This window comes from Fukomys damarensis, unplaced genomic scaffold, assembly GCF_012274545.1.
Source record: "Fukomys damarensis isolate Sample0158 unplaced genomic scaffold, DMR_v1.0_HiC HiC_scaffold_13, whole genome shotgun sequence".
NCBI classification, from domain to species: Eukaryota; Metazoa; Chordata; class Mammalia; order Rodentia; family Bathyergidae; genus Fukomys; species Fukomys damarensis.
The window spans coordinates 36,448,891-36,464,401 of record NW_022900925.1 but is presented as its reverse complement, the minus strand read 5'-3'; the positions used below and the strand labels follow the sequence as shown (position 1 = coordinate 36,464,401).

Here is a 15,511-nt window from a genome sequence, read left to right as displayed (position 1 = left end):
AGCACACGCAGAGCCGTGCTTCAAACGGAAGTGCCGTTTTTTATCAAAATATTACATCTCTCCAGCCCAGATTGAGGCCTGCCGCTCATGGGATGCAGGGTTATCTCACAAAATCAGCAGAGCCTGCTGCAGAAGTTCACTCACAGGGGATTTCTGGGCCTGCTAGCAGCGGGCAGAGACAGCTCGCGCCCTGGCCAGCAGCTAAATTCTGTTGTTGATAAAACCAAGGCATCTCTCCTTGACTCTTTTTAGCAAAAAACATCTAATTTGTTGTTGTTGTTGTTAACCAAGCTGTGTAGCCGGGTGAACTAAAAGGGTGAGACACTTGGGATCCGAAGATAAAGAACAGACAACCGAACTGGCTCGAGGGAAGTGGGTCTGCCCACCGTCCTTGGAGCGTCCTTGGGGAGTTTCCCTTCTCACTTTGCTTTTCTGTGGAGCGGAAGGGCTGGTGCCCCCCTCCCTCAGGTTAACAGACACAGGAGCCCTGACTCTTAGGGCAGCTGCTCTGGCCCAGGAGAGGAAGTCTGGCCCTTCCCTGGAGACCTGGCACCGTGGGCCCTGCTGCCTTTTCTCAGCACAGGCAGGCCACCCGCCGAGGGCGGGGAAGAGGCATCCCGGTGGTGTGCCAGTGCCGGCTCACAGCCCCAGCTTAACTTCTCAGGAATCCTGTGAGCCCACGAGCTTGAAACTGGCCGCAGCTCCACGCCTGACATCAGCAAAAGGCGGACCAGCCCCTCCCCCACTGAGCTGGTCCCTCAGCCTCAGCCGGGCACAGAAATAGGTCCCGAGGGGGTTGTTTTTTGTTTTTTGTTTTCACTTTTTGGTAATTTGCATGAAGAGAATGTTGTTGGGAATGTGAAGCAATTACATGATGTCTCTACAATACGGTAGACTGGACCCAGAAATCTTACCCTGCAAAATACAAATGCTGGTCACACTGTTGTAAAGTCACGCAGCTCTAGTTGTTTTGGGTGTGTACTACTACAAAAAAATCACCAAGCGACGGCAGTGCAGTTCAGGCTGGGCACAGCTGACATCTTTAGAAAGTTCCAGAGGCTCAGGAGGCAGTTACTTCCTGCCCCCTCCCATGATGGCAAACAGCTTTGGCCCCCTGTTGTCTGAGAAGGGAGAGCAGTGGGCACGTGGAGGTGATCATGAGTCCTGTCACAGCCTAACTCGTACACCGGTGTCATGGCAGTGTCTTGTTATGCTTTACTGTGGCTCAAAGACTTTTTAAAGTTTCCTCCCCCTCCTTCTCCTCCCCCTCCTTCTCCTCCCCCTCCTTCAGGACTGGGGGGGCGTTGAACCAGGGCCTCCATACTGACCTGCATCCCCAGCCCTTTTAATTGTTTTTTTTTGGTGGGGGATAAGTTCTCCCTGAGTCAATAAATTGCCCAGGCTGGGGTCAAATTTGCAATCCTCCTGCCTCAGCCTCCCAGAGGATTGTGCCACCACTCCTGTCGGTTGTATTCTTCCTTTCAGCCAAAGTTCTGGGCAGAGAGTAAACACTCAGTATTTATCCATCTTCCTCTCTATCTTTCCATCCAAGCATTTGCTCATCCATCCATCCCTTGCACTGCTCACGTGTACTCTTTAAGTAATTGTTGCTGAATGGAAGGAAGTGAAAAGAACACCTAAGTACATTTCGGCAATAGAATCATTTCAGCAGTGTTCTTCAGACACTGGCAAGACTGTTCAAGGACTGCATGGGTGTGAGTGACTGTAAGGGAATTAGCTCTGGATTCTCACCTTCAGGGCATTCTCTTCCTGCAACCTGTCTTCCCTTCCAGCGCTGGCAAACCTAGGGTACATGAGTTGCTTTTCTTTTAAGACAAAAGATGTTAATGTGTGAGTTGTTTCTTTCTAAACTGAAACCTCGGTATTCGGGTTTTATTGCAGGTTGTGATACCTAATGGTTTTGGGGGTGCTGCCAGTGAGGGTCTTCTCTCCCGCCTCCCTTCTACAGTGGTCCTTCTCTGTGCTACTTTTAAAAAGGCAGCCCCAGAAAAGAACACCTCTTGCCCATCTATAAGGGGCCAAAGGGCCAGTTACAAAACTCTTTAACTGTTCTCTCAGTGAGAGATGCACTGCTGGCTGGGGGTGTAGCTCAGCGGTAGAGCACTCACCTAGAAAGTGCAAGGCCTGGGGTTCCATCTCCAGCACCACCAAAAAACAAAGACAGGAAGGCAGGAAGGAAGGAAGGAAGGAACAGAGGCACGAAGGGGGGAGGAAGAAAGTGTGCATTGCTACTTTAAACCATCCGTATTTATAATACAGGTAAACAAAGGAGTATTTTAAAGAGTATTTAAACTTACAGGGAGGCCAGGAATTTAGCTCAGTGGTGCTGCTGCCTGCCTCACAAGTGCATGATCCCAAGTTTGATCCCTGGCGCAAAAATAAATAAATAAATAAATTAATTAATTTTTTAAAAAGATGTAAACTTACAACGAAAAAGCATTGATGTCTACTTACTGTCTTCTTAATGTCCACAGTGCTCAAGGAAGAAATATAATATTTCAAGATTCCTTTGATCAGACTTGAGCAGAAAGCTTGAGTGTGAACTACTGGGATGCACAGTGTACAAAGTACCCACAAAGGCTCCTTCCGTGTAACCCAGAGCGTATTTAAAGGCCTAAGGCAGAGAAATTCTCAACCGCGTATGTCAGGGCTTGAGAAATCTCTGAATAGTATGTGAAAGTTTGTGCTTACAGGCAAGTGTATGCATGCTTTCCTGGGCCGGGAGCACAGTTTTCCAAGAGGTCTGCCATGCCAAAAATGATTAAGAAAAAAATCTGACCAAAGTGTGTAAGGTCTTCAGGCTCTTGGCTTTGCTGCTTTCGTACGTAAAGTTCTGTGGAGTGGCTTCCAACATAAACAATCTTGCTTTAGTTCAGTCTGTGTGTGGAGTAATATATACCGATTATGAAAAATTGTGAGACGGCTCCACTCCCCTTTCTTTGTGCTTGTTCTCGAGCCAATCCTGGGGCAGTCGTTTAATTTTATTCCTTCTAACTCAAAGGCTTTTCCTTTCAAATTTTGATAGGGAAAGTTGCAGGTGCTTCATCTCTAGAGCAATGCTGGATGGAAATCTGCAAAATAGTTTTTCAAAGGATAGACATCCCCCTTGACAGCTCTGTTGTATGTCGTCTTCCAGAATTTAATCAGGGGCCCAGCAATAGTTTGACGTAGTACTGTACCCAGGCTGCTGGGAAAAGTGCGTACGGAAGGGACTAACAGCACAGTGGATTTAGGGCTTGGATTTTAAAGTGCCACGTGTGCAGCGAATGAATGAAGATGTCAGAGCCAGGCCTGAAGGGGAACCCTCGTAATCCAGCCCTTGGTGTATATATAACCTTCAAACACCAATAAACAAGATTATGGGGATTTAACATGCGCCCTTTCTCATTTTGAGTGGGAGGTCCAGATGTTTTCTCATTTAGCTGCCCCACTGAAATCTGCTTTAACCGGCCACAGTTGGATCTAGATTTGCAGTTGTGTGATCGACGGTCTTGCAAACTGTGTTCTGCAGTGGGTGTTGCTGTCTAAACAGTAACATATGGAGACCTGTGGTTTAATAATTAAAAATAATTTGTGACCTTACCCGTAATAGATTCGTTAATTATGTCAACTGAAGAAGTAAAAATGGGATCATGATAGCTATTCTGCCGTATTTGTCAGTCTGGTGGCATTAAAGACATTGACAGGATTCGTTAGAACCAGGCTTTTCTGCACCTGCGGCTACAGAGGCAGAAATCCCAGCCATACCTTCGTTTTCCTCAGTGACTCCTTCCAGGAGGCTCAGGGCTGCCCTAGAGAAAACGGGAAAGGCTTTCGAATGACTTTTGAGTCAGTTCAGGCTTGCGGCTGAGCTGTACCCGCCGCCCCACAGTCCTTTATTACCTCTCATTATCGCTTAGATCCCAGAACCATCTCTGGCATTTTAATAGGACTGGTTTCCTACTCTCCATCAACTTGATTTTCCAGTTCTAGTTCTTCCAGTTGAAACTGTTCTCTGACACTGAACAGGGAGATCATTTTTTCCAGTATTTTTATGTTTTGTCTTATAAGAGAACTGAGTTCTCACACCCTTGAAGGAACTGCAGGGGGCTTCCCCCGCGTGTACTCACACCACTGCCGCCTTTGTAGATCAGAGATATGCTTGTTAACTAATAATTGAGACTTAGCGGAGCACACCACGCAACTAACAGAACAGAAGTGAGCCGGAGCAGTCCATGAAAGCACAGAACATGGCAACAGAAAGTAATCTGCAGCTTGAAAATTTGTATCCTCACAGATTACAATTCAATTTAGAATGAGAGCAAAAATCAATAGTTAGATATTTGATAATAAAATAACTAAGTGAAAGGTCTCCTGTTAGGCCAACTCTTGTATAACTGATTGTTTTAGCCTCCTTTCCTACTACTGAGGAAATACACCTGTTTGTGTTGCGGGTGGCTGTTTTGTTTTGTTTCATGGTACTTGGGATTGAACCTGAGGTCACACACACGCTAGACAAGTAAGTGTACCCTGTGCTTTTTAAAACCAGTTAGTTATTTGCATTAATTTTGTTGAAAAGGACAAGCAATCAGTTGTACAGATACAAAAGGAGTTAAGGACGTGGTTTTATGTTTTGAGGTTTTGTTTATTTGTTTGCATTGATGGTATTGGTGATTGGTCCAAGGGTCTTCATACTGAACTGCTCTTTTTATTTTTCCTTTTGAGACAGGATTGGGCTTGAATTTATAATTTTCTTGCCTCAGCCTCCTGAGCCACTGGGATTTCAGGTCTATGCCACTGGATCTGGTTTAAAGATGTTCTTTGAGGATTTTTTTTTTCACATGGAGCTAATCAGAGCTCAAAAAATATACTTGTCACGACACTTCTTATAGAAGCTGGTAAATGGATAACTAAAATCTCCAAATTTGATGCAGAGTCAGTAGTATCAGGCTAGTTAGCTATCAGTTTGGTTTTCTTTTGTTTGATCCATACTGATTTCTTATTTTTAAACAGAGTTGGTCTGATTGTAATTTATATACTTACTTTTAAAAATACTGGATAGTGGGCCAGGGATTTAGCTCAGTAGTTCTGCTGCCTGCCTCGCCAAGTACACAGTTCTGAGTTCGATCCCTGGTAATAAAACAAAACAAAAAAACTGGAAATTTAACCCAGGGCCTTCACCCTCAGTTACATCTTCAGCCCCTTTTATTTAAAAAAAATTTTTTTTGAGATAGGAGTCTCCCTAAATCACTAAATGGCCTCAAATCTGCGATCCTCCTGCCTCAGCTTCCAAGAGTGCTGAAATTACAGGCATGCACCCCTATGCCTAGCTTACACCCCTTTAAGTGTTCAGTTCAGTGATTTTTGTCAGTAAATTCACAGAGCTGTGCCACTGCCAGCATGTTTGAAAATGTTTTCATCATCCTAAAAAGATTGCGTGCACTGCTTGTGGTCGGTCTCCACTGACAGCCTACAAACCCAGGCAGCCACTAATCTGAGTTTGGCTCTGTGGATGTGCCACTGTTTCTGCATATTTCATATAAGTGGAATAATACAGCAGGTCTCCTCTTACTTCTGCCTTCTTTTACTTACATAATCGTTTTGATATAATGGTCACCCATGTATCAGGAGCTTGTTTCTTTTTATTTCTGAACTGTACTCCATTGCACTGACATAGAACCTTTTATTATCAGTTCACTGACTGACGGACACTGCCATGTTCGCATTTTAGTCTGTGGCCATACCACCCTGAGCCCGGCCCATCTCTTCTGATCTTGGCGTGTTTGCCTTTGGGCACGTGAATAATTCTGCTATGAGCATCTGTACGGAGTCTGCGTTGACAATACCTTTTCATGTCTTCTGAGTAGATTACCTCGGAGTGGAACTGCGGGGTCATGTGGGAAACTTGTTTCATTTTATAAGAAACTCCTTATATTGTGCAACTCACTACCCCAAACCTTAGCAGTGAATACATAAGAGCTACCTCAGAGTCCCTGCCACGGGCCTCCATCCGGGCACTGGGCCATTCTGTGTCCCATACTAGATAGCGACTAGAGAAGGGTCGACTCCCAACTCCCTCTCCGGTGTTGTCAGGCCTCGGTCCTCAGGGTGGTTAGACTGGGCGCCGTCTCCACCCTGCCAGGAGGCCAGGCCTGCCCCGGTGGCTCATCAGAGAAGCACATGTGACACGATCCAAGTCCCAGACTCCTACCCTCATCGCCTTCGCCAAGTTCCACTCATCAGAAGGGAGTCACCAAGGTCAGCCCACATTCGAGGGCCCCTCACACAAGGCCAGGAACAGTAGGAAGCTGAGATTCCTAGGCTGGTGCAAAAGGCTGCCTGCCACGCTGCCTGGCCGTTTTCCAAACGGCTGCACGGTTTCCCTTCCCCACTAGCAACCTACAAGGGTTCCCTTTTTCTCCCCATCCTTGCCAGTGGTCCCTGTTGTGTGTCTTTGATGATAGCCTCCCTCAGGGGTATGAAACAGTATCTCATCGTGGTTTAATCCTCATTTCTCTAATTATTGATGATGTTGAACATCTTCATTGGCCTATTGTCCGTTAGTATAATTTCTTGGGTGAAAGGTCAGCTCAAATCTTTTGTCTGTTTTGAATCGGGTTATTTGTCATACTCAGGAAATATTTCATTTATGAATCATGCTTTTGTCATCATATCTAAGAAATCTTTGCCTAGCTCAACGTCAGGAACAATAGCACCTGTCAGCTGTTAGGCTAGAACTTCACGTACATGGTTTTGCTTAATTACGTTATGTAACAACCCCGCGAGGTGTAGATATGATCTTTGCACAGAAGAGAAAATTCACCGGTCAGGTGACGTGCGAAGGTTATTGGTGCAAAGCATTCAAATCCTTTTTCACTGGGTAAAAAGAAGAGCTAAATTCCCTATTGTCCCTTTCCTGTGCATTCTGTTATTGGAATACAGTTAGTGGAAACCTCTCTATCTGTGATCATTAGAAATTGCCATTTGCAAAAGAAATGGCGTGATGCAGCTTGTTGGCCGCCTTCCAGTCGAGTTTTGCTCTGCCAGGCGTTATTCCCTCTGCGCTTTCTGGTTGAGCCAGGATCAGCTTCGCTCGCAGCCTGAATTCGCTGTAGGTCACCTCCAGAGATGAGCCCGTTCCTACGACAAGGCCGCTGGCTCCTCCATGCGCTTTTAATGCTGCGCTCACCTAGGAGAAGACAGGGCTGCTTCTCACCGTGCTGCTCGGTGGTCTCGTCGTCGTATTATTTGAAAACCAGAGCGGGAAGGAGCGGTTAGACGGAGAGGGCTAGAAGTCCAAGTAACGTGTTAACAGATGGGAGATTTTATACTAGTCGTACACATTTTGTTTTAATTAATGTTAACACGAATCTTCTCGTCGTTAATGCTTAGACTCCTTTCCCTGCCCTTCAAGAACACCCTGTACCCTTTGGGTCTGACTGGTGTACCTTCAGTTAGAGAGATGATTTGCTGTTTCCCTCTGCTCTGAGCTAATGTGCTAGCTGTGGGCAAGACTGCAATCCTGCAATTTGTTAAAAAACACTGTCGACCCTGATTTCGTACTGGAGGGAAAGAGCGGAGTAATCCCTCCCTCCCTCCCCTCTCTTTTCTTCCCTCCCTCCTGCCCCACTGCGGAGCAGTCACTGGGCTCCGTAACAAGCCCAGCGTTTCTGTAGAGGGTGGGAGCAGAATTACACCCAGAGGCTGACATCAAGCCGCACTTCGTAGAGGAGCAACGGGAAACGCTGGAGACAAATGTACTTGGAAAGGCAGGAGGAGGAGAAAGATCGAGCCGGTTTGCAGGAAATTCTGGGAAGTTCAGGAAGCGCCTGGCGGACACTGACTGGCAGGGAGTCTGTTAGGGTTGCATCGTTGGGAGGCACCAGCAGCAGAGAGCTGGCTGAGCAGAGAACGGAAAGTGAAAAGGCAAAATTTTCAAGAACCAAACCCCGGCGATGCTTCCCACGTAGGGGACTGAGAAAGAAAAGGTGGTGGAGGAAATCAGTAAACGAGGCAGGCGTCCGCGAAGAGCAGGACTGAGAGGCAGGCGTGGCCAGAGCATCCGGTCTCAAAGAGGAGGCCTAGGAGCGACAGTGAGCCAGGCCACGCGAAGCCCTGAGAGCTGGGCACCCCGGGGAGAAGCTCCGGGCCACGCACCAGCTTCAGGCTGTGTAGGCAAATTCGGGACCGTTTTTCTCACTCGTTTACTGCTGCTTCCCTCGGCGGCCAGTTATGATCAGTAAATTAGCTGAGGCTGCCCAAGAAGTTCGTTCAATCATTCTTTTATTCGGTTCCTAAAGTAACTGAACCCTCTGCTGGGTTCTCGGGACACGGACGTTATTAACACCTGGTCTCCGTCTAGAACACGCTCTGGGTCATCAGCACGTTGACCGTTAAGGGACACAACGCAGACTTCAACACCACGAACTCCACACCATGGACACGGAAGACTTTTCGCTCCTCCTCTTCCCTGAGACTCTGACACTGGATTTCAGCGGTCAGAATTTTTTTGGACAACTTAATTGTATCCGGATGAAAACTTTCAATTCTACCAAGAATTATGTTTTAACACGCATTGTACTTTTGTTTTGTTTTGTTTTTTGAGACGGGGTCTCACTATGTAGTTGCGACTGACCTGGAACTCACTATGTAGCCCAGGCTGGTCTCGAACTCACAGCGATCCTCCTGCCTCAGCCTCCCGATTGCTGGGATTACAGGCGTGCGCCTGTAACCATGCCCACTTTAGCATTGTACTTTTTAGTTAATGCTATTTCTAACAAAGATAGAGTGAATATTCTGTGCAGGAGAATTTTGAATGAAAAGAACTTTTTTTCCTTCTGGATTTATAAATGAAATTTCTACTAGATATACGCTTTTGTCCATGTCTAGTATTTTTAGGTAACATCTAAAACCTCCACAGCTTTGAATGTATTTCCATCCATTATTTTTTATGGCTAGCAGTTATTTGCTACAAATATAAGTACAAGGGCCAGGGATTTAGCTCAGTTGGTGCCGCCACCTGCCTCACAAGTGCAAGGACCTGAGTTCGATCCCCAGTACCAAAAAAGAAAAGAAAAGAAATACAAGTACAAAATAGCATAATATATAGATTAAAATAATAGAAAAAGGAAATCTTTATAGTGAGCAGAATGAAACAGTACTTTGTGGTCTAGAAGGATCCTTTGTGTTATTTCACCAGTCTTTGAGGAGTTTAGCCCCACTGGGCAGCTGAAGTGTTACCCCCACTGAGGGCTAGCAGAGTACTGTAATGCTCCTCTTGTTCCAATAGGGAGACAGAGAATTGTCTGAAGTTATTAAAATTATTTTATTATTATGCCAGTGAACGAGCTGCTTGTAATCGGATAATAAGATAAAGACTAATGCATTAGTAAAACTTTTTCTGTTTTCATGCGAGTGCTTTTGCATCTAACATGATAGGATTCACTGATTCACTGATTACCGGCATAAATTCTTCACGGAAAAATTTAAGTGTCTGATGAGAACACCTTTTAGTGAACCTAAACCAACTGACTCTTACCCGAAGCTGTTCTTCTTTCTCTGCTGTTGGGATATTGTCATCTCTCCTGTCTGATTCATCTTTTCCGGGATTTTTCCTCATTTCAAAATCAGCATTTAAATATTAATAGATGTGCATCATTTTAAGATTAATTTTTTTTGAGCTGAGGATTGAACCCACGGCCTCGCACACACTAGATAAGTGTTCCACAACTGAGCCGCATGCCTAGCCCTTTTTATTTATTTTTGTTTGTTTTGTTTGTTTTGAGACAGGGTCTCACTATGTAGTTGAGACTGACCTGGAACTCATTATGTAGTCCAGGCTGGTCTGGAACTCACAGCGATCCTCCTGCCTCAGCCTCCCGAGTGCTGGGATTGCAGGCGTGCACCACCACACCCGGCCCCTTTTTATTTTTTATTGTGAGACAATCTCCAAATTTTCCCAGGCTCCCCTCAAACTTGTGATACTCCTGCCTCAGTCTCCCAAGTATTTGGGATTACTGGCAGGCCACTGCCTTCCACATTTCATAACAAGAGAAAACACAGCCCAGGCATTTAGCTCAGTGGTTCTGTCACCTGTCTTGCAAGCAGAAGGACCCAAGTTCAATCCCTGGGACCAAAAGAAAAAGAAAAAGAAAACGCAAAGCAGAATGTGTCTTGTAAATCAGTGATTGAAATTCCAGTCCTCATTGAAGCTTTGTAATTTTACTAGTTAAGGAGTACTACAGGACCTCCCTGGTTTTTCTCTCTCATTGCTTTATATACAAAAGTGTAGATCTGAAGGTGAAAATAACCTATCGGCTCAGTGTTCTCGTTCCTAATACAAAGGGGCCGCGTGGGAAAGACGTACAGATAATAATTTCTAAGGGGACTCTGTTCTATCATCCGTTTGTGTTGGGCTGGGTGACAGTGACAAACTCTGTAGACTCAGGACCTACAATACATATATCTCCCATTTTGCTCTTTAGCGCTTCAAGCTTCCAAATCCTATTAACAGCTGTCAAAACCCGGTAAACTATTTAGATGCTTTTCACAATTTGTTTAATTGGATAGTTAGAAAATGGCACAGGAGGAAAGCCCGTCCTCCCCCTTCCTTTGAGCCTGGCTGAACATCTGTAGCATTAGGGCCTCATTATCTCTGAATTGGCGTAGCAAATCAGAGGCGTCATTAAAATGCCACATTAAGATGATTAAGCTTCTTTGTTATCCAGTTGACTTTTGCCTGTGCTGAGGATTTCACGGTTATGACCCCCGATCCTTGTAAAACACTTCCACGGCATCACCTTTTGTGTCTTGCCTGCCTCACAGCCGTGTCTCCTCCCTTCTCACAGCATTGCTGGCCAACTCCAGGCTTTCGCTTCAAACTGCATCCCCGCTGGAGACAGATCCTGAGCGCTCCTTGTTCAGGGCTGAACTCGGAGCCTCCTTCTTACTCCCGGTGCCAACATGCAGCCCAAGCACCCAGGTCACCGCGCTGTTTGCATCTTTGATAGGTTCTGCTCTCCGGCCGAGCACTTTATGTGCCTGTAAAAACAAACTGGGGCCCAGTTGGCTGAGACCGCTACTGCCCCTGAAGGATTTAGACCTTGGATCCTTTCCAGGCCCCATTGTTTTGCAGTGTCTCAGGTGAAACCAAAAATGTCTGTTCTGGAGCCTTTCGTGTGATAACCATCACCCCAGGAAATGAAACCATGTGCATCAGCCCGGAGAGCCAAACCTTTGTTCTCCTCAGCCTACAAAATCCTCTCTTGGGTGTGTGTGTTCGCGTGTGTCATCTTCCTAAGAGGCTCCGGAACACAGGCAGAGATGGGAACAATGGGACCCCAGGGCAGCTCCTTTCCGAAGAAGTTCAGTTCAATTGAATTTGCTACGGGTTAGCTTCAATTTAGACATCTTTCCCCCGCTCTGGGAATGTATAGCAATTACCTTTATCAGCAATTTGTGGTTTGCCGTGATCTTTTCTCCACAAGTTCAATTATAAAAAAAATTTACTTAGGAAGCCTTGAACATTTTTTGATGGTAGAGTAGAGCACACGAAACAGCAAATATAACAAATATAACAGTCTAAGGACTAAAGCAACAAAACAGGCATCCATAGACCCACCATCTGACTTAAGAAGTAAAATTTTGCTAGTGCCTGTGAAGATTTTCAGTGGTCTTTTAAGTGTCCCGTTAAATTGTGTTAAGAAACCTGATGCATATTCTAAGGAGATTGGACTTTACCAAACCAATGCAGATTATTCACAGTACGAAAGGTGAATTCCCTTTACAAAAGACTCCAGAATACTGTGAGGCAGTTCCGCAAGTAGATGCAAGTGTCTGTTCCCAGACTGGCACAGTCCTGTCCCTGACAGCTGAACACCTCTGCCTGTGTGATGTAGGCCAGTGGGACAGCACTCGTGTGTCACATGTAGCATGTAGGTTAGTGCACAGTGATACAGGTGTGTGAGAGCACAGAAACAGGAATGTTTTTCCTAGTTACGAGAGCATCAGGGAAGACTGCACGGAGACGGCCTGTAAACTGTATCTGGATTTTGGCTGGAGTTGGGGTGGTGGAAGCCACCTCGGTGTGATGAGTCAGGGTGCTCGCGTGCTTCTCCGTCTCTGTGGTACAGAAGAACCCTTGTTAAACTGCAAATTCTGGTTCTGGAGGTCTGGTTTGGGGCCTGCGCCTTGGATTTCTGATAAGCGCCTGAGTGGTGCTGGCTCCGAGGCTCTCGGTGGGCAGCAGGCTCTAGGTGGCCTTCACCAGGGAGCTTGGGTTTTACTCTGCAAGCCAGTAAAATCCATGAAAAAAAATTTTTGTTTTTTGGTTTTTGTTTTTGGTACTGGGAATTGAACTCAGGTCCTTGGGCTTGCGAGGCATGAGGTAGCACCACCGAGCTAAATCTCCAGCCCCATGGAAGTTTCTAAAGAAGGGTTTTGTTGCCACAGGAAGAATAATCTGGCAACGGGATGAGGTGTGAGAGAGGCAGCTACATTGTGGGCCCGTTGGTGCATCCATGTACCAAGGACCTGTTGGTGTCTGCTCTACGGAGGGCACTGTGAGGCTGCAGACAGTTCTCAGAGTCCATTGTGTCTAAGGTTTAGCAGAAAGCGTGTTTTGTTTTTGGTACCAGGGCTTGAACTCAGGACCTTGAGCTTGCTAGGCAGGCACAGCACCACTGAGCTAAATCCCTGGCCCTGGAAAGCATGTTTTAAAGTGTAGATTTCCATTTCCCTCACCCAGGTTAGTAGATCCATGGGGGAAGTCACAAATTTCTCTTTTGAAACCATTCAACCATTCAAATTATATATATATAATTTGTTTTTGTTTTTGTTTTTTTTTGTTAAGATCCTGCTATGTTGCCCAGGTGGCTTCCAGCTCCTAGGCTATAGCAATCTTACTGCCTCAGCCTGCCAAATGGCTGGGACTTCAGATTTACTGCCACACTGACAACTTCTGGTCACAGTAGAAACAGGTTGAACAGTGACATAGAGAATATTGAACTTAAAAAAAAAGTGTGCATGTGTATGCACCCACAGACGTACGCAGACACACACAATCTGTTCAGCTCCTACCGACGACTCACTTACACATCCCTGGGGGAGACAAGGGGCATTTATAACCAGCTCAGAGGAAGAAGAACAGGTTATTTTCCCCCTGGGCAGAAGAAGACACAAGGATGGGGAAGGCATTGCAGCTTGACCTTTGATGTGTGGGATTTGGATCTGTGGAAGTGTTGAGGAAAGAGCTTTTAGGTGGTAGAAATAATATGAACATAACCAAGAATACCTAGAAATTGTTCAGGTTGGTGAGAGATATCTGAGGAGTGAAAAATCAACATTCTGGGGGTGGGTTTGGGCTGATCACAAAGGCCTTTTAAGTATCTTCGTGTCTGAGTTTGGACCTTACTTCGCTGGCAGTGGAGAATACTGAAGAACTTTGAGGGGCTGCAGTTTCAGGAGGGGTGATCGCAGGGTAACGTCCAGACGAGCAGGCAGGAGAGGGGCGCCGTGGAGGCTGCAGGCCATGGCAGAGGTCCAGGGTCAGAGGTGAGCGGAGAAACAGACGGGAGAATAGACACGGGGCGAGAACCAGTGACTGGTGTGACAAAAGCCACAAACAAGAACAGGGAAAGAAGGTTGTAAGGCTGTAGCCTGGGAAACTGGGAAGACGTCTTTGAAACCGGGCTGAGCGAGGGGCAGGAGCTCGCGCTGGGCTGGGCATGTACTTGGGACTTCCGTGTGAGGTGCTAGACGGAGCCCCAAGAATGGATGAGATTTCCACAGGGGAGGGTGGCGGAGGAAGGAGGGCAGGACCAAGGACAGGATCTGGGAGACAGGGTCAGGGCATGGAGGTGGAAGGAAGCAGCCGGAAAGGAGAGGAGTCCGTCACTGACTAAACAGGAGGCTAGAAGGACTCGGAACGGTGGTCCGTGTCGCCAAGGGTCGCAAGGTGGGAATGGCGGTCATCAGGGGGAAGCCTAAGTTATCTTCGTAGGAAGTCTGAGCAGCAAGGAACATCTCGAGGTGGATTCAGGGAGGACGTGAGGCTAAACAAAACTGCAGTGGAAAGGAGAGAGGAGCTGGCTCCGGGAAGGCGAGCCTGAGGATGCAAAGTGAGGAAACTTTGGAGACTGACTTGCTGCGGAGTCAGGAAGGGAAAGGGCTGCACAGTTTCAAGACCCGAAGACTGGAAGGAGGCAGAAGCCATATGAAACTATACACAAGTCACAAATCAGAAGCCAATTTGGGATCAGAAACAGTGTTTGATCTTAGAAACGGTGGCGAGTATCTTCTGGGGGTGAGGGCCGCCCAGTCTCCTTCCTGGACCTTTCAGTGCACTGCATCTGGCTGCCAAGCGCAGTCACTTCCCAGGGATCCTCCTTGTACCTCAGCCCTGACTCACTCTAGAGCGCAACCTTGTTTCCCTTCACGTGGTAAACCGAGCGGCTGACCCCCCAGTGCCCTGCAGAGATCGTCCGGGTCACTTGTCTGAAACAGGTAAACGAGCAACTGTCCCCAAACTTGTTTTGGTCCGGCGGTCCCAGGGACCCCTGCTGCCTCGCAGGTGGCTCTTCCTCTTCCCCTCATGGCACCGCCTCCGGCCTCCGATGCTACCTTGCTCGCTCCAGAGCTCAGCACCAAGGTCTGACCTTGAGCCAAGTTGGGGTTGCAGGTCAGGCCGAGCGCAAAACCCTGAGGCCAGGAGCAGCTCTCTTCTGTGTTCTCAAAAGGCCCCACCCTTTGATCTCGCTATTTTTTAATGTTCACTGACCGCGGATTGGCCTGCCTGCGGTCAGATTCACATTTTCTAACCAAAATGAAAAGGATCCTTCTGTGCCGGCCCTCTCACTCTGCTGTTTTTGGTTTTCAGCAGCTGAATTTTTCCGTTGAGGTTCTTTTAAACGCCTACATGCAAACTGAAGAGCACTCAGCCTTTGGTGGGATATCACCCACAGCTGGAGAGACGGCGGAGGAAGAGGGGAGCCTGCAGCCTCAGGTGCACCCTTCTCTCAAAAGTTAAAAATAGCCAAACAACTAAAGGAAACAAAACGGGCCTGCCTGCAGGCGGAGGCCGTCCGGAGAGAGGAGTGCACCTCATTCCGAGTAGGATGTGGCCGTCTGCTCCCCTAGAACCCAGCTGCACGGGACGACGCATTTGGAACCTGCCGGACTCCTCCTTCAGCCTCCGTCCTCGCCTGTGGAGAGGGAGAGGCCACGAACTGTGAACTGCGGTGCGCAGCAGACGGTGTCGCAGCCGCGGCTCCACCATCAGTGGTTAGGGCCTGCCTTGCTCTGCTAAGCAAACACAGTTAATATAGATGAAAGGCAACCTTGATAGAAGTGAAAATTGAAACTTGGGCGGCAGGTAGCGAGCCAGGCACAGCTGCAGCTGAACTTCCTCCTGTGTGGCTACAGGAGCAACACTTACTGATGTGTTTTGGAAGGGATGCCGTTTTTAAAAATACCTTTTTTTTTTTTTTTTTTTTTTTTTTTTTTTTGTTTTTTT

General features: G+C 47.0%; 1 protein-coding gene across 6 annotated transcripts in view; it reads left to right on the top strand.

The window, feature by feature from the left end:
• The window catches only part of Ikzf3 (IKAROS family zinc finger 3), a 78,491-nt gene that overhangs the window by 39,318 nt on the left and 23,662 nt on the right, over window positions 1–15,511 (top strand). Inside the window, exon 1 of one of the 6 annotated variants that reach the window (XM_010620027.2) lies at window positions 8,340–8,497. The exons of the other annotated variants lie outside the window; for them this stretch is intronic. Coding sequence (XP_010618329.1) covers window positions 8,437–8,497 — 61 coding nt within the window. The 5' untranslated portion in view covers window positions 8,340–8,436. Of the gene's footprint in view, window positions 1–8,339; window positions 8,498–15,511 lie in introns of those variants that run through there. 6 annotated transcript variants of the gene reach the window in all.